This window comes from Jaculus jaculus, chromosome 8, assembly GCF_020740685.1.
Source record: "Jaculus jaculus isolate mJacJac1 chromosome 8, mJacJac1.mat.Y.cur, whole genome shotgun sequence".
Classification (NCBI taxonomy): Eukaryota; Metazoa; Chordata; class Mammalia; order Rodentia; family Dipodidae; genus Jaculus; species Jaculus jaculus.
Genome location: NC_059109.1, coordinates 102,383,862 through 102,405,513, shown reverse-complemented (window position 1 = coordinate 102,405,513; position 21,652 = coordinate 102,383,862). Strand labels below are relative to the sequence as shown.

The window sequence follows — 21,652 nt, the reverse complement described above, 5'->3', positions numbered from 1 at the left end:
ACAAGTACTACTTGGTAAACATTCAAAGAACTAACAGAACTGGCAATAGAATATTACAGGAAATCACACCCGAGGTAAAAAGTTTTGCACAGTAGGAGCTCCTTCATTGTTAGAGGTTTATTTGGCATGGGAACAAGCCCCTCCTCTGGAAAGCAACCTGCCCCAGCAGAGCAGCACGGCCGAGCGCCACCTCCTGGAACACAAGGAAACGACAGGACCCAAGGAGGGAAAGAGCGAAAGAGCTAACCGCAGCTGGGAGGCAACGGCTGGGGAGATGCTGGCCACAGCTAAAGGATGCCAGGCCACGCGTACATGGGCAGGTGGTACCGGTTGTAGTGCAGGTAGTCCAGGATGCTCCTCTCCACCAGGGACTTGTAAATGGACTCCTGGAAGACCTTTTGGAGGTATTTCTGGGGCTTCTCATTCAGGTTTATTTCCTCATCTTCTATCTGGTGGGCCAGCTCTTCCATGGTAGGCAAGTCTTCCTCCTGGGAACCAGTAAGAGGGCAGAGTCAGAGTTTCCAGGGACTGAGACACCACAGGACAGGGTTGTTTCAGGTTGCTAAGGAAGGGAACGTCTTCTAACTTTGTTGAAACTTTTTTGTTCCCTAGGTTTTTCGAGGTAGGGTCTCTCTCTAGTTCAGGCTGACCTAGAATTCACTATTGTAGTCTCAGGGTGGCCTCGAACTCATGGCAACCCTCCTACCTCTACCTCCCAAGTGCTGGGATTAAAGGCATGCACCACCATGCCCGGCTTTTTCTTCAGTTTTTTTTTTTTTTTTTTTCGAGGTAGGGTCTCACTCTGGCTCAGGCTGACCTGGAATTCACTATGTAGTCTCAGGGTGGCCTCGAACTCTCGGCGATCCTCCTACCTCTGCCTCCCGAGTGCTGGGATTAAAGGCGTGCGCCACCACGCCCGGCTTCTTCAGTTTTTTGAGGTAGGGTTTCACTCTGGTTCAGGCTGACCTGGAATTCACTATGTAGTCTCAGGGTGGCCTTGAACTCATGGTAGTCCTTCTACCTCCAACTCCTGAGTGCTGGAATTAAAGGTGTGTGCCACCATGCCCGGCTTTATAGAAACTATTAATTGTGGGAGAATATACGTAGCATACAATGTGTTGTTTTTACCATTTTCAGTTGTCAGTTCAGTGGTGTTCACTACATTCACAATGTATGCCACCATTGCCAGAACCTTTTATTTTTCCAGATGGAAACTGTCCCCATTCAACAGAAACACCCTGTCATTCCCTCCCCAGCCCTTGGCAACTCTGGCCTCCTTTCTGTCTTTCTGAACATGCCAGCCTCTGCCCCAGGGACCTCAGGTGAGCAGTCTCTCAGATTGTCCTTCGGTGACTGGACTTTTATCAATTATCATGATCATCTTAAGCCCTCATTTTCTCAGGTAAATATAACCTTTCAATCACCCCTTTAATAATTAAATAATTAATAATTAAAAAGAAGGTGATTAACATTTGTGCATGAAAACTCCTAACTAGTTTGCTTACTTGGTTCCTCATCACCAAGTAATAGGGTTTAAGACCCCAAGTAAATTCTTAGTATTGTCAAATTTTAGTAGTATCTTTAAATTTAGGGCTCAGAAAGAAGAAAGTTACTTGAAGTGTCAAATCATCATATAAAAAATGTTCAAACACACAAGTTGACAGTGCATGTCATACACCTGCACACTGCCTGGGTCCTACAGATGGCCCTTGCTGTGTTTGCTTCCTCCTCTCCACAAGCCTGCCCAGCTACAGCAGGATTATGATGAAAGGCACTTCACAAGGATTGAGCCCTGTGCTTTCCCACAAAGTGTCTGCTGAACATCAGCCTCAACAAAACTCATGTAGACTTCTGTACTACATTGATACCACTTCCAATACTTCCTTGTATTTCAAACAGAAAATGGTGGATGACCTGTCAGATTCTACTGAACCATTTGTTTAGTGATGGTATAAAATCACATATACTCAATAATCCCCCCCACCACTATCACCACCAGATAGAGGATTCAAGCCATATGGAGGTATAAGGTCATTATCACTTTGCTATTAAACAAGACATGACCAGGTATGAGAGATTATAAATATGTTTAGAACAGTCAGGGCAATCAGTGACAGAAACTCAGACTTAAAGAAGCTCCAAAAAGATAGTGGGAAGAAGGCAGCTGATGCCCCTGACTAAATGTCAGATGTGCTGAAAATAGCAATGAGCACTCCTCCCTGGATATGTTCTGAAGTACACAATGAGATTGGTTCTTCTTCAGTTTTTCTGGTGAATTCTATCAGACCAACAACATAAAACAAGGAATTGGCAGAATTTTCAGTTCATTGATATACAGTGCTGTTCTACTATGGGAAAAGCAGTGTAAGAACACAAAATGGAACCTGTGACCTGGCTCAGTGTGACCCACTCCCCTCACACAGAGCTTGCCTGTCACCAGCTCCCTTCACAGGGCTACCTGTAGTGTGCGATCTTTGGTATCTGGCTTTTTTCACTTAGCATAATGCTGAATATTCTATAGCTGAATGTTCCTATATTTTTAAATTTTAGTTTAATTTTATAGTCATATGGGATACCATGTTACTGTGCATGTGAAATGGTTCAGGTAGGCTAATTATCACATCCATTACCTTACATGCTATTTCTGTGGAAAGTTTTTTTTGTGATAGATTTTCAGGCTGACCTGAATGTCAAAACACAAATGATAGCAAGAACTACTGTAGTTCAGTTAGTGTGTACAAGGCCCTGGGAATTCCATCCTTAGCACCACATATACCCCTAATAAATCAGTAAAGTTATAGGACAAAAAAAAATCAACATACAAAACTCAGTAGTGTTTTATCATTCCACTAACAATGATCTATCTGAAAAAGAAATCAAGAAACAACTGTTTACAATAGCAGTAAAAGTACTTAGGGGGGGGCTGGAGAGATTGCTTAGTGGTTAAGGTACTTGCCTGCGAAGCCTAAGAACTCATGTTCACATTTCCAGGTCCCACAAGCCAGACTCAGTGACATAAGTGTGCAAGTCACACATGTGTATGGTGGGGGGGGGTTACACGCATCTGGAGTTCTATCACAGCAAGCTGAAGGTCCTGGTGTGCCCATTCTCTCTCTCTCTCTCTTTCTCTCTCAAAATTAAAAAAAAAGGGCTGGAGGGATGGCTTAGTGGTTAAGGCGCTAGCCTGAAAAGCCAAAGGACCCAGGTTTGATTTCCCCAGGACCCACATTAGCCAGATGCACAAGGGGGCGCATGCGTTTGGAGTTAGTTTGCAGTGGCTGGAGGCCCTGGTGCACGTGCATTCTCTTTCTCCTTCTCTGTCAAATTAATAAAAATAAAATATTTTTTTAAAAACTTGGGAATAAATTTATCAAAGAGGTAAAAAGTCTGCATGCTCAAAATATAAAACACTGGTGAGGGGTTATAGCTTAGCAGCTAAAGGTACTTGCTTACAAAGCTTGATGATCTGGGTTTAATTTCCCAGTATCCAAGTAAAGCCAGATGCACAAGGTGGCACATTTGTCTGGAGTTCATTTGCCATGTTTGGAGACCCTAGCATACCCATTCTCTCCTCCCTCTTATATAAATAAATAAATAAATAAATATTATTTTTTGGTTTTTCAAGGTAGGGTTTCACTCTAGCCCAGGCTGACCTGGAATTCACTATCTAGTCTCAGGGCATCCTTGAACTCACGGCAATCCTCCTACCTCTGCCTCCCAAGTGCTGGGATTAAAAGTGTGTGCCACCACGCCCAGCTATAAAATGTTTTTTAAAGCTGTATATAGAAAAATATAAAACTTTGGTGAGCGTTGTAACTTAGCAGTTAACAGTGCTTGCTTACAAAGCCTGATGGCCTGAGTTCTATTGCCCAGTATCTACAAAAAGCCAGATACCCAAAGTGCTGCATGCATCTGGAATTCATTTGCAGTGGCAGGAGGTCATGGCATACTCATTATCTCTCTTTTTCCCTCTGGTTGCAAATAACTAAATTAATTAATTAAAATAAAGAGTGTACATTCTTTTTCTTACAATATTTTTAAATATTTTTTGTTTATTTATTTGAGAGTGACAGACACAGAGAGAAAGACAGATAGAGAGAGAGAGAGAGAGAATGGGCGCGCCAGGGCTTCCAGCCTCTGCAAACGAACTCCAGACACGTGCGCCCCCTTGTGCATCTGGCTAACGTGGGACCTGGGGAACCGAGCCTCGAACCGGGGTCCTTAGGCTTCACAGGCAAGCGCTTAACCGCTAAGCCATCTCTCCAGCCCAAGAATGTACATTCTTAACCAAGTGTGGTGGCACATGCCTTTGCAAAGCTTGGTGATTGATCCTCACAACAATCCCCCCTCCAAAAAGCTGTTGGAACAGACACCAGGGCTTCCTCTCCTCTAGCCACTGCCTTCCTCCTGCCCACTCTCTGGTCACAATCCCTAGGACATGCTTCTCGCTAGGTCCTTCCTCCAGGGCCAACCAACACCTTTCCTTGTGGATGAAAACGGCCTCCCAGAGTGATCAGTATGCATTGCTCCTCTGGGTGGCAATGTTCATTGCCTTGTCAACTTGTGTCCTACGCATCCTCTTGACACTCTGGGCTGTATCTGGACCAGGGCAGCAGGCTCTAGAGCACATGGGCCACTTCCACAATGGGCTCTGGAGAACCAGACACACACTTAGCCACTCCTGGAGATGCAAAGGTAGCAGGATGGCCACATGATGTCCCATACGAGCAGAAACCATCATGATAAATAAAAACCTGGGTACCTGTGGATGCCACTGTGACCCAGAAAGAACTCATGCCAGGCTGTCTTGGATCTTCCTTCTCCAGATCTGAACACACAGACCTCCATCTGTGTGACTCCTGCAGAGCCACTGCCAGATGGAATTCAGTGAGAGTGGCTCCTGTAGGCCAGTGGTCTCATCCTCAAACAGAACCAGGAACTGCAGAACACACAGCTCCTTCCAGCACCAGGCAGCTTTGCAAACACCCAAGACTCAAGCAGAAGAAATATAAAGCAAAAGTTGAAGCTGACACAAGTGAATAGAATAACATCCTGTGTTCACAGACTGAAAGGTTCACAGTGTTAACATGTCCACATTACCTAAAGTAATGCACAGATTCAGGGCTATCCCTGGATTCCAGTGGCATTTTTTTCAGGAGAAGAAAAAGTATTCTAAAATTTTTGTGAAACCATGATAAACTCCTGAAATGCCAAGCAATCTTGAGAAAAAACAAAGCTGGAAGCACCATACTGCCTGATTTTTAAATATGCTACTGTAAATAGTACTGGTTCTTAATTTATTTCTCAGATAGATTGTCAGTGGACTAAAACACTAAATAAAATAAAACAGGGGATAGACCTAGCGCCTTGTACACACCAGGCATGTCCTCTGCCATTAACCTACAGTTAGTCATTTATCAGTTTTAATAATTTTTTGTGATCTTTAGAGTTTTCTATATATGAGATCATATCAGCAAACAAGGCACAATGTTGCCTTTTCTTTTCCTATTTGAATGCCATTTGTTTCTTTTTCTTGTTTAATTGCTTTGGTTACATTTTTTTCCCTGTACTACATTTTGCATGGAGGTGGCAAGAATGCGCACTCTTTCTTGTCTTGGTCCTGATCCTTCACCATTAAGTATGATGTTAAGCTGTGGACTTTTCTTGTGGGACAAAAAGGCTATGCATTATGTCTGATGCATTCTCTACATCAACTATGAAGATTGCAAAGCTTTTGCCCTAGCATATGATTTTGAGGTCCATTTACTTTTTTCAATGTATTAGGAATTCATTTCTTTTTAATTGCTTTGTGACAAGCCCACTTTTGTTTTACCATTGATCTATTAATGAATATTTGTATTATTTCTTCTGTTTAGCCTTTGTATGGTGTTGCTTTGAATATTTGTGTACAAGTATCCAGTTGAATACCTCCTAATTTTTTGAATATATATCTATGAGTATAATTGTTGCGATAAGTCAGTGTATAATTTTTGGAGACTCATAAACTATGTTTCGTAGCAGCTGCTTAACTTTATATTCTCACTAGCAATTGTGCAGATATTCCATTTTTCCATATTTTCACTTATGCTTATTTTATTTCCTTTTAAAAATTACAACTATCCTAGTGGATGTGAAGTGGTCTCTTCTCCATTATTTTTCTATTCATAATTTCTGTTCCAGGTTTTATTATTTCCTCATTTCTGCTGGCATTACATTTAGCTTTGTTTTACTTTTTCTAGTTACTGAAGGCATAAAATCAGGTTACAATTTACAGTCTTTCTTTTTTTTGGAAGCATAAATTTATAAGTTTGCCTCTGCAAACTGCTTTTGATACATCTCCTAAATTTTTGTATTTTCATTTTATACATGCTGTATCTTAATTTATACTCATCTTTATGTATATTTAATATGTATTTTGTGTTTTTCTTTGAACCACTGATTGCTTAGGAGGGTGCTACTTGTTTTCCTTAAATTGTGAATTTTCCAGTTATCTTTCTGTGTTGACATCTAGGGTTATTCCATGTGTTTGGAGAATATCCAACGTCTGATTTAAATAGCTTTAAACTGATTAACAGATCTTTGTGGCTTAACATGTTCTGTCCTGAAGAACGTCCCATGTGCACTTGAGAAGCATGCCTGTTCAGTTGCTGTTCAATGGTGGACTCTGTAGATTCCCACTGGCTGCCAGCAGTTTACGGTGCTGTTAAGCTCCTCCTCCCCTTAGCTGCTTGTTTCACCCACTACTGCACGTGAGATGTTTAAATCTCCAACTGGAATTTTAAACTAGTTATTTCTTCTTTCAAATCTGTCAAGCTTTTGCTTCAGGTATTTTGGGGGTTCTGTTAAGTGTGCATGCACTTTTTCTTTCTGAAAGTATTTTGAAGGGTGATTTTGACTACATAAAATTTGACTTTGTAGCTTCGTCCATAGCTAAATATGATACTGGTGAGTTTGTAACTTGAAATATCAAGGATATTGTACTTAATGGTTGAACTTCTATACTTCTTTGGAGATGCAATAGACAGGGAAATAAACTCGGTTAAAAAAGCTTCATATTTGAGGAAAAGAATTGCTATTATTCTTTACTTTAAATGAAGTTCCTGTGTGGCCGTCATTCGTTTTGTCAGTTCCTGTACCCTACCTGTCACCACCACCGCCATGGTGCAGCATTCTTCGCTGCCAGGTGCCTGAACACATCCTTTCCCATGGCCCTCTGGGACAGAGTGGCTAGCCCCTGTGCCAGGGGTGTTTGAGGATCTGCCCAAAGCTCCCCTAATGGCTGGACTCAGCTAGCAACAGACACCATGCCATGCGCTGTCCTGCTGTATGGCTTTTCCCACTTGACAAATGGAAATGCTAAAAGCAGAACAATCCCCCAGGGAAGTTCTCTTCTTCTCTCCACAGAGGTTTCAGTTCACAGAAAGCTAGAAACCCCACAAGGATGATTGGGAACAATCTGTATGCCTTTGGCAGAGGTTGAAATCCACTCCCTGTGAGTGGTCCTGCTGTCCACAGTGAGTTCATCATAGCACTCCTCTCACAGCAAATGTCAGCTCATGGATAGAGTTTGAGGGTGCCTGTAAGTCCTGTCAGACATTGCAGATGTCACTGGATTTGACAGATTATTTGTCCCTCCCTCCCTTCCTTGTTCTTTCTTCTTTCTGTCTTTTTGACATTGGATCCAGCATGGGTGCACCATAGTTCAGTACAGCCTGGTTCGCATCAGGGCGCACTCTGTGCTGTGCATCCTGTGGTTTGGACAGATGCGAACCAGCATGGACCTGTCCTTTCACTGCCCCAAGAAAGCCACTGGGCTTCCTTAATTTCACCTATCCTTTCCTCACTCCTAGGAACCCCAGCAAATAAGCTTTTTAGGAAAATGAATTTTGTGAAGAAAATGAGGACTAGGTAAAAATTCTGCTAAAATATTTAAAACATTCTGTTTTCCATTATTATTTCTGAAAACAGATTAGTGTTATCCCAACAAGAAAGCACTATGCATATCCTAAAACCCCTAGTTGTGTGTAACATGTTAGCCAAGGAGCTCAGATCTGGGATTAAGAAGAGTCGGGCATAGATGGGATCACGAGAGAACAGGTGGCCTTCACTCTGGCTGCGACAGCACCCACAGGTCACGTTCTGAGAGGAAGGGGAGGTGTCTGGGGAATGGGGTGCAGACATTAAGTGCAAGGTTTACAACTGTGGCTCAAATTTCAACCCACACAGTCCTCTTATGTCTTTAGGAGAGATAACAGGCACCTGTTTGACCTACACCATCTCCAGCCCTTCTATTTGCAGGTTCCACAGTAACAGAGTCAATGAATCAGGGATCAGAAATATCTGGGAAGAAAGTCCATTTGTATTGAACATGTTCAGATGTTTTTCTTGACATGATTCCACAATGTAGGTCAAGCTCAATGATGCTATACTAGTCACTGTCAGTCATTAAGAGATGATCTAATGTATGGTGAAGGGTATATACAGGTAGTATGAAATACCATGCCAGTTCTATAAGAGGCAGTGTGAGCACCTGTGCATCTTAGTGCCCTTACAGGCCCTTAAATCGGGGACTGAGGCATGTCTGTATAAACATTTCAATTTGCATGACTTAAGCACTGTCTGACTTCCGCATTTAGTCCTGTACTTCTTTCTTGATATTGAATGAATTGGAAGTTAGATGACACATTCCCAAAGGCTCCATGCTCGATGAGAAATATGATTCTGCAAAGAACGTATTTCTCTTACTGACATGGACCCATGCAGATTGTAAAGCAAGTCATCTTGGGGTTCACCTTTAAAACTCTGCTTCCCAATCCAAATCAGAATCTACTTCTGATTAGCAAATTGTTTACCTGTCTAGCATGAGCCCTTATAGTCACAGTGGGAAGGGGTAAGTGAAGAAGAGGTATGAGACCGTGAGTGGCTTGGCACTCTATGGTTCAGGGCCTCCCTTCCCAGCTTCAGAATGAGACAATTGGAGCTTGAAGCATGTTGGCTGGGTTACTGTGTAAAACATTGATGGGTTATGTAGGACCTTTAAGCTTCAGTTTCTCCATTGGTAAGGTCAAGGTGATATGAGTACCTCCAACCCACCTCAGAGGGTTCTATGATGCTAAGTAAGCTACTGCAGGCTGGGGTTAGAATGTGGTCAGGGCTCAGCAAATGACTTTTTTCTGCACTGTCCAGTATGGTAACCTCCACCACAGACCCTGCAAGACTGTGGGTGTTCTCAAGTGGCAGTGACAATAGGGACATGAGCACTGTCCATTCAGATATTAAACCAAGGTGAGTAGTAATAGGCACAGGTGCTTTGAATGAAACAAGGTAGATTTTCAATCACTCCGAGCACAGATACTAACTTTCCTCAGTTATGCTAAGGACTCTAGTCCTGACAGGAGTAATGTAAAGCTTCATACATGCCTCCCTATGTCCACTGTTGAGCTCACAGCTGTGGGATATATAACCTAGCTTCCAGATAACTCTATAACATGTCGAAGCAAATGTTTCAGTAATAAAGGAACTGTTCTGACCCTGGAAGACATTTATTTACTACTTATTTTGCATTTTCTTTCTCCCCCAACCCCACGTAGGGTTTCGCTCTAGGCCAGACTGACTTGAATCTCACTCTGTAGTCCCGGGCTGACCATGAATACACATCGATCCTCCTACCTCTGCCTCCCAAAAGCTGGGCTTAAAGGTGTGTGCCACTATACCTGGCCTTATTTATTTATCTATTTTGAGGCAAGGTCTCATATAATAGCTTAGGCTGGCCTCTAACTTGCTATGCAGCTGAGAATGACCTTAAAATCCGATTATTTTGTCTCCACCTTTCAAGTGCTGGGATACAGACATGTACTTCCGTGCCTGGCATCTATACACACACACACACACACACACACACACACACACACACACACACACACAGAGAGAGAGAGAGAGAGAGAGAGAGAGAGAGAGAGAGAGAGAGAGAGCTAGCCCATAAGGAGAGTAAGGGATGCAATTTTCACTGTGGAGGGCAAGTAAAACAACTCATATTCAGTTGTCAGCCAATACTGATCATGAAAATACACCTTCTTATAAAAAAAGAAAAGAAAAATGTTCCAGAAAAGGATTTGAGGAAAATCGCCGTTCCATAAATCTCACTGCCTACCTTTCCAGACTCCATAGTCTGCTTACAGGAAGTATAGTTGCTTTTTTTTTTTTTTTTAAGTCGACATAAAATGGGAATGTAGGGGAAGGTCCAAATGATCAAGAACTATCAACTGCTTATAATTTGCAAGGAACAATCCACATATCCATTAGTCACTCTTACCTTCTTGGAGGTTAATATTTGGCGCAACTCTTTCCTGAGATCAATAAACCGATCGTGGAAGAGGGCCATGCACCACGACTCTGTGAAGTAGCTGGTGAGGGAGGAAGAGATTCAGTTAGCTGGCAACCCTCTCATTACCACTAATAAAGTATTTACCTGCTTTTTTTTTTGCCTTGATAAATTACAGTTCTGGCCCCATTGCAATCGTTTGCTCATAAAATGCCTCGCAGAGCAGCCTGGCCAATCAATTCTTTAAATGGATGTTCCTGATGTAAGGCCAGGTTCCATAATTACATTTAAAGTGGTTTAATTCAGAGCTGGGGCAAGACCCAGTGAAGAATCCTGATTTTATCAGAATTTAAAAGCCTGAAGACTTGTAAAGAACGGTGTCTCCATTATCTGCCCTCGTTTGAGAAAAACAGATTGCAGGATTAACTGAACTCCTGCATAAACAAATTAAATTTGGGTAGAAAATAACACAAACGTTGCTCATCATTAAGGTTTCTGGATTAATAATGACCAGAAAACAGGCCACCTCAGTGTCATAACATGGGCTTTGCACCGTTGTGCTGGTGCTTAATTGAATCACTTTTAGGGGAGCTGCTCTTTTGGTGTTTGTATTTGTTAACTTTTCATGGGAAGCCCCACAAATGCTATCTTACATGGAGAACAACATGGCTATCTGTTACTTATAAGTGCTTGCCAAAAATCTGACTCATTCTTACGATGACTAGAACATTTATTGGCATTCTAACTCTTGCTTTATATTAATGTTAAGTGTCTTGGGACAGGACACGTAACTTTTTCAGGTCTGAGCCAGGCTGGTCTCCCTTCTCCAGAGTGAGTTTGCTGGTCTTGTCATTGTTAATTGTGCAAGAGGAAGAAAATCTGGCACCTGGGCAAATAAACACCTTCTTTTTTCTAAGACTTAAAGTGAAGGACAGAGGTTAAAAAAAAAGTCTCTTGAGGGTGCTGGAGAGGTGGCTTAGCAGTTAAGTGCTTGCCTGTGAAGCCTAAGAACCCTGGTTCGAGGCTTGATTCTCCAGGATCCACATTAGCCAGATGCACAAGGGGCACACGTGTCTGGAGTTCATTTGCAGTGGCCAAAGGCCCATTCTGTCTCTCTCTATCTGCCTCTTTCTATCTCTCTGTCCGTGGCTTTCAAATAAATAAAAATAAACAAAAAAAAATTTTTTTAATGTCCTTTGAACCAATGAGGCAACAGAAGATAAGTGTAAGAATGAGTCTTTTTAAGGATCAGCATGGCACTCACCTATATCAGTTATTACGCATCACTTACTCACTTGAACAGAATAACATCTAATTTTCTGCTTAATTGCCTGCCTGTTGTTCATCCAATCATAGGTCCACCAGTATTATTTGTCCCATACCCACTATGACCCCAGCACTTTTCCAGGAAATAGGGAAATAGCAGAAACCAAACCAGATGTTCCTGCCACCGTGGAGCTTATGGCCCCTGATGATTCCTAAATAGATGGCCCATTAGACAATGAGGATTGCGGAGACAAAACTTAAATGAAGCAGGGTCAGGGTGGAAAGTGTTGGGGAAGGGTAAGACAATGAACAGCCCAATTCCAAGGGAGGGGTGTGGTGAGCAAAGTCCCAAGGGAAAGGAAGGATAGCCACATGGAAACCTGGGGGATTCTGTTCTTGAGGGGAACACAAAGTGCACAGACTAGAGGCAGGGATGTGACTGGACCACTCAGGAAGGCGAGATGGACAGCCACTAAGGTGGGAGAAGGCTTGGAGATGATGGATGGATAGACTCCCCCCTTGTGGAGGTATCTGGTCACAGCTGTGGTGGTTTGGGAGAACTTTAATGACAGCCTTCTTCCACTTTCCCCTGCTTTTCACTGGTGACACAGATCTGTCCCCGCTCCCTGGATGATATGCCACTCATCTTCCCTGCCCGCCATAACTCAGCCCTATGTTGCCCTCAAGATACTCTTAGTCATCTGCTACAACGAGGGAGTACTAGGGAAATATCACTTCCCTTAGGGGTACACAGCTGCCTGTCCTGGGCTGCGCCCACCACCCCCATGCCCATGTCTCCACAGCCTCCGTCCACAAAGTCCAGCATGGTTTGCTGGAGAAGTGGCCTTAATCCTCTGAAAATACTTCTAGGTTTGCACAGTGCATGGGGTGGTGAAGAGGAAGTCGGTCTGATGCTTTTCAAATGTTTTCTTCTGCTGGCTATAGAATTCTCCATGGTTCTCACCCCAGTGCCCAGCAGAAAGGGCACCTTGTTATTTAACGACCCAGCTCCCCTCTTGTGGGGGTTTAGAATATGCCCAAAGCCCCAGGTATTTTTGATTAAGCTTCCTACTGAAGACTCCAGCAGGCAGAACCTTGCAGGAAAAGATGTGTCACTGGGGCCAGATCTTGAGACCAGCTTTGCGTGGGTTGGGGTTCAGCTCTTGCTTGCTGGTGCTAGCGGCTGTCTCTCTGCTATGGATGTAAGATGACATAAGCTACCTTCTTCCTCCACGATGAAGCTTTCCTTGAATTCTATAACCCTGAAATAAATCCCTTCCTCCCATAAGTGGTTTCTGGTCTGATGTTTGTCCTAGTAATGAGAAGGTACTTCCAATACCTCATAGCACCTTAAAGCTCAGACCTAGATGCTCAGATTTTATTTTATTTTTAGATTCACCACTACTGCCATGGGTGGTAGCATGTTTGGAGATCCAGAAGGTGACCATGTCTGTAGCAAGATGTTCTACCAGTATTCCCAGAATGCAATAGCCATTATTATTTATTAAAGAAAGAAGCATATAATGCTGTGTTTGGTTTTCAGTTCCCTGTTGGGTTCTGCTAAAGCAAAGTGGGATCATGAGAAAGATGGCCTTGAGACTAAGCCAACACACTGTCTTCTGAAGGCTCCTTCTCAATGGTATTTATGCTTTGGAGGTGGTCCCAGGCAGGAGCTTAAAAACAGGACTCACTAGAGAGTGCCCTCTATCTGAGATTACTGGGTAACACTGAGCACAGTATGTGGGAGTCTTCCCCAAACTAGAGAACAGCTTCTGTCAAGTCCAATTGTTCTCAGCCAAAGGGGTAAGCTGGATGAGTAATGTGACACCACTGGGCAGGGTGAAAGTCCAAAGTGGGGCTCCCGTGTTCCAGTTGCAATCCTGATCAGCATGTATTTGCAACTGAACAAAATTTAGGGGAAAAAATGACGAGAGAGTGAGAACCTGTAGTTTGCAAGATGTTCTTGGTCTGAAAGTCACAAGTCAGGAATAAATGAATAAGTACACGCACTTCCACACCTAGAGCAAGTAAATGCTACTTGGTAAGGTTGGTGCTCAATAGATACAAGGTAATTTGGATGGCCAGGAAAAGGAATAGTTTCCTCTAAGAAAAAGAAATTCCACACAACAACCAACCTAATCAGTACAGAATCTTGCAAGGCTTGCTCTCAGTTCTCAGAGACTGCTGAGTTGAGGGACAGCACCCATTTCCTCAGTGTTTGTGCCATGCCATGGACTTCAGGCTTACTAGACACAGCCTCTAAGAAACCCAGCCTCTGTCCACACGTACTCTCATGGTCCTTGACACCTTGTTTGCTGCAGAAAGTTAACTTTTTAATTAAAAAAAAATTCAAAAATCTTTTTAAGGTAGTTTTTATTTTCTAGAAAAATTAAGCAGAAAGTAGAGTTCAGGTATGCTCAGCCTCCTCCTCACAGTCTTTCCTATTGTTGACACGTGGCTTTGCTGTGGTACATTTTTATAGTCAATGGCCCAATATTGCAGTGTAAGTATTAACTGAACCTGGTAGTTTAGATTAAGGTGCACACTGTGTCGTACATCCTTTGGGCTTTGATAAATATGTAATGACATGTGTCCATTATTGGAGTTTCATATAAATAATTTAATGGCCCTAAACTTCTTGATGTTCTGCCTATTTACCTCTCCTTTGAACTCTTAGAAAATTATTATTTTTAGGAAATTGGATATTATTAAAGAAAGTAAGGGTCTTGTAGTAATTTTGATAAAATATCTTTTTAAAAAAACAGTGTATTTTCCAGTATTCAGTTCAAAAGTAAACAACACCCAACAACAAAACACAGTGCAGATCAAATTTGTCAACAGCTCCTAAAACAAGCACACACATGGCCCGAGGCTGTGAGTTCTGGGTCCTAACTACAGCTGGCACAGGCCATGTCTGGTGCCCAAGATCCTGGCAGAATCTGTTAGGCCAGAGCAAGGTTAGCCTCAGCTGCCTGTCTAGCCTTTTGGAGGCAAGCTTTAACACTAGCTCCCATCATCCACTGCAGGGTGAAAGAGGGACAAGGTGGCTGGGACCCCAGGGACCTCCTAAACTCCTCTAAGAATAGCTACCATGAAAATCAAGAAAGTGCTGAAAGCAACCAAACTCCTTTTGCAATTGATTGAGTCAAAGGAGAAATGTTTCCTTTGGATATAAGGATGTCATATGGAAGTTTTATTTAATTTTTAAAAATATTTAAAATTGATTTATTTGTGAGCAGAGAGATTGAAATAGGGATATGTAAACACACCAAAGCCTCCTGCCACTGCAAATGAACTGCAGATGCATGCACTGCTTTGTGCATCTGGCTTTACATGGGTACTGGGGCCATCAGGCTTTGCGAGCAAGCACCTTTAATCCCTGAGCCATCTTTCCAGCCCAAGAAGTTTTATCAGTTCCTCCCTCCCGCTCCCATTGGGATGACTTCTGTGTTTCAGTGTCCTCCCTTCTCTGCAGACAGGAGCATCTTAGAGAGAGATGCATCTTGACTATGACAAAGACCACAGTAAGGTAAAAAGGCAGCAAGAGAAAAATGCATTGCACACATGTAACCTAGGGAGCTGAAGGCTCAGCAGTAGGCATGCAGTGGAGGGCAGGCTCTTGCCTTTGCTATGGAGAGGCAGACAGAGCAGCTGCCAGGCCTGGCAGGGGAGGGTCAGATGACATATCACTAGTTTGGGAAAGGATCAAAACTCATGTAAGTACAGACACTACTGCATGCATGCTGCTTGTGCCCAATAAAGTGAATTAATCCTAAGCTAAAACCCCGGGGACCACAAAGCTGAGATGGTTTCTGTTGTTGGTACCAAGCACCATGGTCCAATCAGCACTGGTGAAGGGTTTGGGAAAATGTATATCCAAGAATTTTGAAAAATTGAAAAAACCATATTAACTATCTTCCCAGTTCATATTCATAAAATGAAGAGTGTTGGACATGGTGGCTCATGTCTGTAATCCCAGTGCTCAGAGGTAGGATTACCACAAGTTTGAAGCCAGCCTAAATTATAAAGTGAGAACTTGTTTCAAAAAAAAAATAAAAGAAAGAGGGCTGAAGAGATTGCTCAGTGTTAGAGCACTTGCTTGCAAAGCCTAAGGACCCAAGTTTGATTCTATAGTACACACAAAAAGGCAGATGCCCAAGGTGGCACATGCCTCTGGAGTTCCTTTGCAGTGGGTGGAGGACCTGGAACACCCATTTTCTCTGTTTGCCTCTTTCTCACTCACTCATAAATAAATCATATATATATATATATATACATATATATATATATATATGTATATGCATATATACATATATATATATGAATTTTATTTATTTGAAAGTGAGAGAGAGAGACAGGGAGGGAGGGAAAGGCGGATAGAATGGGTACACTAGGGCCTCCACCTGTTGAAAACACATCCATTCACATGCGCCACCTTGTGCATCTGGCTTATGTGGGTCCTGGGAAATCAAACCTGGGTCCTTTGGTTTTACAGGCAAGTGCCTTAACCACTAAGTCATCTCTTCAGCCCTATAAGTAAAAAATAAAGGAAAGACTAGTTAGTCACCAAATAGCTTACTCACTTGCACCTATAAGCCTCTGAGGGAGGCTCATGTGGGAGCATTTCTAGGTCTGCCACCCTCAGGTGAGTACTGGACACACTTCAGTCATATGGAAACCCATTGGTTTTTATGTGAAGGTATGATTACATCCAAAATTTTTTTCACATTGGTTTACCGTTTTTGAAAACTAAAATAATTTCTTTTGCTTTGACCTAAGCAATAGCATGCATGGACTCACAGGTTAGGGTGTTTGTTTTATTTTTCCTAATTCTGACTGGATGGTCTCATGGTAAGAGGCCTGGCTGTCCTGCCTGAGTCATCCTGGAGCTGCTAGGAAGGTCTTTCTACTCTCTGGATACCCTTCTCTGCCCGGCTGGATGCTGAAGGCTATTGTGATCCTCTGGGGACACACACCTGCAGACACTGTTGGAAATAATTTCTGTGCATTGTCTCATCACATTCCAGTTCCTCTTATGATGTGGGACTTTCAGATGAAACAACAAATCCACAAAGTTAAATGACTAGTTCTGCCAATGAATGGCTGAACTGTGTTAACCGTAATTCTGCAGGGATTATGCCCTTATGCTTGTCACAGGGAGGGGTTCCATGTAAATAGTATTGCTGCTGTTGTCCTTAACCCTTTTTCTCTCTAAATTTGTGTTAAAAGGCTTAAATCCTTTCTGGTATTAGCTAGAGATGAAAAACATTATTCAAACATTTTCTGTTTGCTGCTTAATTAAAAGAAAAGTCTTTGCCTCGCTGGTGACTTTTCTCTGCAGCGGCTGCTTTCCCTTCCTTCTGGGGTGTCTGCATAAATTAATTTACCAGCAGTTCTACACAGCAATGAAAGTAGGAGGGGCACTGTGAGGAGCCTGTATGCGGTCTGTCCTGCACTACTACAAAGGAGTAAGAAAGAAAAATCACTAGAAATTGCTTTCCTTTCTTCCTTCCCCTCTCTTCCCTTTCCCCTTCTCTCCCTTTTTCTTTCCTTCTTTCTCCCTCTCTTTCTTTCTTTCTTTCTTTTTTTCTTTCTCTTTCTTTCTTTCTTTCTTTCTTTTTTTGCATGTGATATATGTATGATGTGTGTGTGAGAGAGAGAGTGTGTGTTTTCATTGCCTTTACATGTGTGGGGACTCACATGTGTGCATGCATGTGGAAGCCAGAGGTTGATGTCCAGTGTCTATTTCTATTGCTCTCTACTTATTTACCAAGGAAGAGTCTCTCATTTGAAAGCAGTCTAGCTTGCCAGCCTGTCCAGAGATCCTGTCTCAGCTTGCAGAGCATCGGGATTACAAGCAGACCACCATGGCTGCCAGGCTACTTGGATGCTGGGGATCCAAACTCAAGCACCTTATCCATGGAATCATCTCCCTAGTTCTTTCTTTCCTCTGTATCTTTCCTAATCGGAGTAGAAGAAAGTTCATTTTAAATTACCAGGCTGGCATTCTTTCCTTGCCTTTTGCATGCTTATCTTTTTGAGCGGGTCGGTTAAATCAGAATGGCTAAGTCTGCTGAGATGACCACAAGAAGAAGTAGGTTGGGGTTAAGGCCAGGAAGATACAAGCTGGACCTTCTGGATTTCCTCTGATCTCACTTTTGGCTTGACTTGCCAGAGGCAACCTACTCTCTTGCAGAAATGTACCCTGCTTATATACTTGAGAATTTTGCTTCTACTGGTGGTTACCATTGGCTCATCATGTCACCTGTTCATCCACTTCACAGTGACAAGACAGTGGGGCTCAGCTCTAAGTACCCCCTCCTTTTATTCCATCTGTGATGTTTCTTTCTGCATCCTGTATGTAGGAGGGGCATTCATAGAGTCTGTATGATAAATCAAGGTCCTGGGACATTGTCCAGTTATTTACATTGATTGCTGTATAAGTTCAGGACTAATACTCCAAGATGAGGTTGCCATTTAGTTTTGCAGAAGGGAAGCTCTTAGAGCCTGGCCTCTCTTCCTGTTTCCTCCCTTCTTTCTCCATAGAAAGCCCCTCTGTTTCCCCTTAATTAGGCTGCAGAGAGCCCTGCTAGCATTCTAGCATCAGGCTGTGCAGCCAACCACTCAGCCTTGCTCCAGCCTCACCCATTTTCTCTCTATTTTCTGTAGGGAAAGAAAAAAAGGTCTACACCGAGAGAAAAACCTCTGCAAGGCTCACAGGACAAAAGAGCCAGGAGGAATTACCTTTTGTGACTGAGGCTGGGAGACCCAGCAGACCTTATCAAGAGCAACATTCTGTTGTCTTACCATTCCTTTTGTTGTCTGCACTTTAAAATTTGTAAAGGCCTTAGTGGAAATATTTGCTAGTACAGAATGTAACCCCATGTTAAGATGTGTTTAAAAGAGTTAAATAATTAATGTGTGTTTGAAAGAATTCACTTCCATGATGAGCTTTTAAAAATAACTGAGGGCTGAAGAGATGGCTTAGCAGTTAAGCGCTTGCCTGTGAAGCCTAAGGACCCCGGTTCGAGGCTCGGTTCCCCAGGTCCCACGTTAGCCAGATGCACAAGGGGGCTCACGCGTCTGGAGTTCGTTTGCAGAGGCTGGAAGCCCTGGCGCGCCCATTCTCTCTCTCTCCCTCTATCTGTCTTTCTCTCTGTGTCTGTCGCTCTCAAATAAATAAATAAATAAATAAATAAAATTAAAAAAAAACTGTGCTTCTAGCTTTCATGGAAGTTTGTAGCTACAATGAAAACGTATAAAATATCCTGTCCCTCAATGATTTTTTTCTATCTCTTATAACTTAGGTGATAGTTCATGTTCTGAAATTGAGCTTTTTAAATTATTTATTTATTTATTTATTTATTTATTTATTTATTTATTTATTTCAGAGAGCGAGAGAAAGAGAGAGAGGGGCAGAGACAAAGATTGGGAATACCAGGGACTCCAGCTACTGCAAATGAATTCCAGATGCATGTACCACTTTGTGCATCTGGCTTACATTGGTCCTAGGGAATCAAACCTGGGTCCTTAAGCTTTGCAGGTGAGTGCCTTAACTGTTAAGCCACCTCTCCAGCCCACATTTGAGCTTCTAAAGCATGTTCCCCCTTTTTGTAATGTTGGGGATCAAACCTAGGGCCTTCCACATGCCTCACAGGACTCTACACCCTTAGCTTTCAAGCAGAAACATGTAGCTAACATATTCCTAGATCTTATCTCCCGAAACAATAATACTGGTAATGGATTATAATCCATGCAATAGTATGTGAACACTGAATCTCACTCTGATATATATGAAGGAATAAACGCAGGCACAGAGGAGAAGGGATACTTTTGCTTGACAGTAGACTGTATAGTAGTAAGTGTTGTATAAAGAACAGAATTAGAAAAAAAGCTGCCATTTGGCAAAGACATGATAAAGTCTGAATCATGTATAGATTGTCAATACATACTAACAATTGTGGAAAAAGTAACAATGAAAATAGGGGTATGGTCAGTTTCAAGAATCACTTACAAATTGCCAAGATAAAATGACACATATCCAGGGAGGTCACCTGCAGCCTTGTGACAAAGTGACTCGCTGAGGAGGGGGAATGAAGGGGCGGACATCAGCTTAGCCCTCTTGGCTGAGCCCCTACACACCACAGGAAGATACAACATACCCATCCCCCAACCCAATGAAGTTACAGTGCTCACATCACTCCTACCCAATGAAGTTACAGCACTCACATCACTGCTACCCAAAGAAGATACAATGCTCCCATTCCTCCTACCCAATGAGCATACAGTACTTCAATCATTCCTACACAATGAAGATACAGTGCACCATAACTGCTATACAATGAACATACAGTGCTCCCGTCACTCCTACACAATGAAGACACAGTGAAGACACAGTGCTCCCGTCACTCCTACACAATGAAGACACAGTGAAGACACAGTGCTCCCATCACTCCTACACAATGAAGACACAGTGAAGACACAGTGCTCCCGTTACTCCTACACAATGAAGACACAGTGAAGACACAGTGCTCCCGTCACTCCTACACAATGAAGACACAGTGCTCCCGTCACTCCTACACAATGAAGACACAGTGCTCCCGTCACTCCTACGCAATGAAGACACAGTGCTCCCGTCACTCCTACGCAATGAAGACACAGTGCTCCTGTCACTCCTACGCAATGAAGACACAGTGCTCCCGTCACTCCTACACAATGAAGACACAGTGAAGACACAGTGCTCCCATCACTCCTACACAATGAAGACACAGTGAAGACACAGTGCTCCCATCACTCCTACACAATGAAGACACAGTGAAGACACAGTGCTCCCGTTACTCCTACACAATGAAGACACAGTGCTCCCGTCACTCCTACACAATGAAGACACAGTGCTCCCGTCACTCCTACACAATGAAGACACAGTGCTCCCGTCACTCCTATACAATGAAGACACAGTGCTCCCGTCACTCCTACACAATGGAGACACAATGAAGACACAGTGCTCCTGTCACTCCTACGCAATGGAGACACAGTGTTCCTATCACTCCTATACAATGATGATACAGTGCTCCCGTCACTCCTACACAATAAAGATACAGTTCTCCCTTCACTTTACACAATGATGATACAGTGCTCCCATCACTCCTACACAAAAGAGGATACAATGGTCCCATCATTTCATTTCTTTCTTTTTTTTTTTTTTTGAAAAGTTTAAAATTTCTTAATTTTTTTTAAAATTTTTATTTATTTATTTGAGAGCGACAGACATAGAGAGAAAGACAGATAGAGGAAGAGAGAGAATGGGCGTGCCAGGGCTTCCAGCCTCTGCAAACGAACTCCAGATGCGTGCGCCCCCTTGTGCATCTGGCTAACGTGGGACCTGGGGAACCGAGCCTCGAACCGGGGTCCTTAGGCTTCACAGGCAAGCGCTTAACCGCTAAGCCATCTCTCCAGCCCTAAAATTTCTTAATTTTTTATTCCTGGGCCCACTACCACAATTTACAGGGCAATATACCAGATGTAATGAAAGAAAAAAGAAACACAAATGTACAACAGATGAAAGACCTCAGGAATGTTCATCTAATTGACACTACATTGCACTTTATTAGTAGCTGTACTTTTCTCAAACTGTGGCTGTGACAGCCCTAACAAGAAGGGTTTCCTGCTTAAGCTGCAGTCGTTTAGAATTCTGACTATAGATCATTATTCCTTTTTGGCATTTTTTTAAACAGTTCTTCGAATGCATTTGGGACGGCTGTCTCAAAGTAACCTGCAGCTTTCCTGACCATTCCTTGCTCTCTCTTCTGCTAAGAACTGTAGCCCCTTTCTACTATTTTTAAAGCCTTCTTCTACCATATACACCTAGATCTATAACCACCACCGTTGGGACTGCCAGAGCTTCTTCCATCAAAACTGCCCCCTTCATGGGCCCATAATTTGACAGCTGTTTTCGACTACAATTTCCAAAATCACTGTAGTTCCCACCTCCACCATAGTTACCACCACCAAAATTTCCTCCTTCATTGTAACCATAATATCCTCCTCCACCAGTATATCCACCAC

General features: G+C 42.8%; 1 protein-coding gene across 1 annotated transcript in view; it reads right to left on the bottom strand.

Moving 5' to 3' along the window:
- Positions 1–226: 226 nt before the first annotated feature.
- The window catches only part of Cfap61 (cilia and flagella associated protein 61), a 330,508-nt gene continuing 309,082 nt past the window's right edge, over positions 227–21,652 (bottom strand). Inside the window, exons 26-27 of the mRNA XM_045156198.1 lie at positions 10,313–10,403; positions 227–488 (exon numbers count right to left, since the gene is read on the bottom strand). Of these exons, the coding sequence (XP_045012133.1) occupies positions 288–488; positions 10,313–10,403 (292 nt within the window). The 3' untranslated portion in view covers positions 227–287. The remainder of the gene's footprint in view (positions 489–10,312; positions 10,404–21,652) is intronic.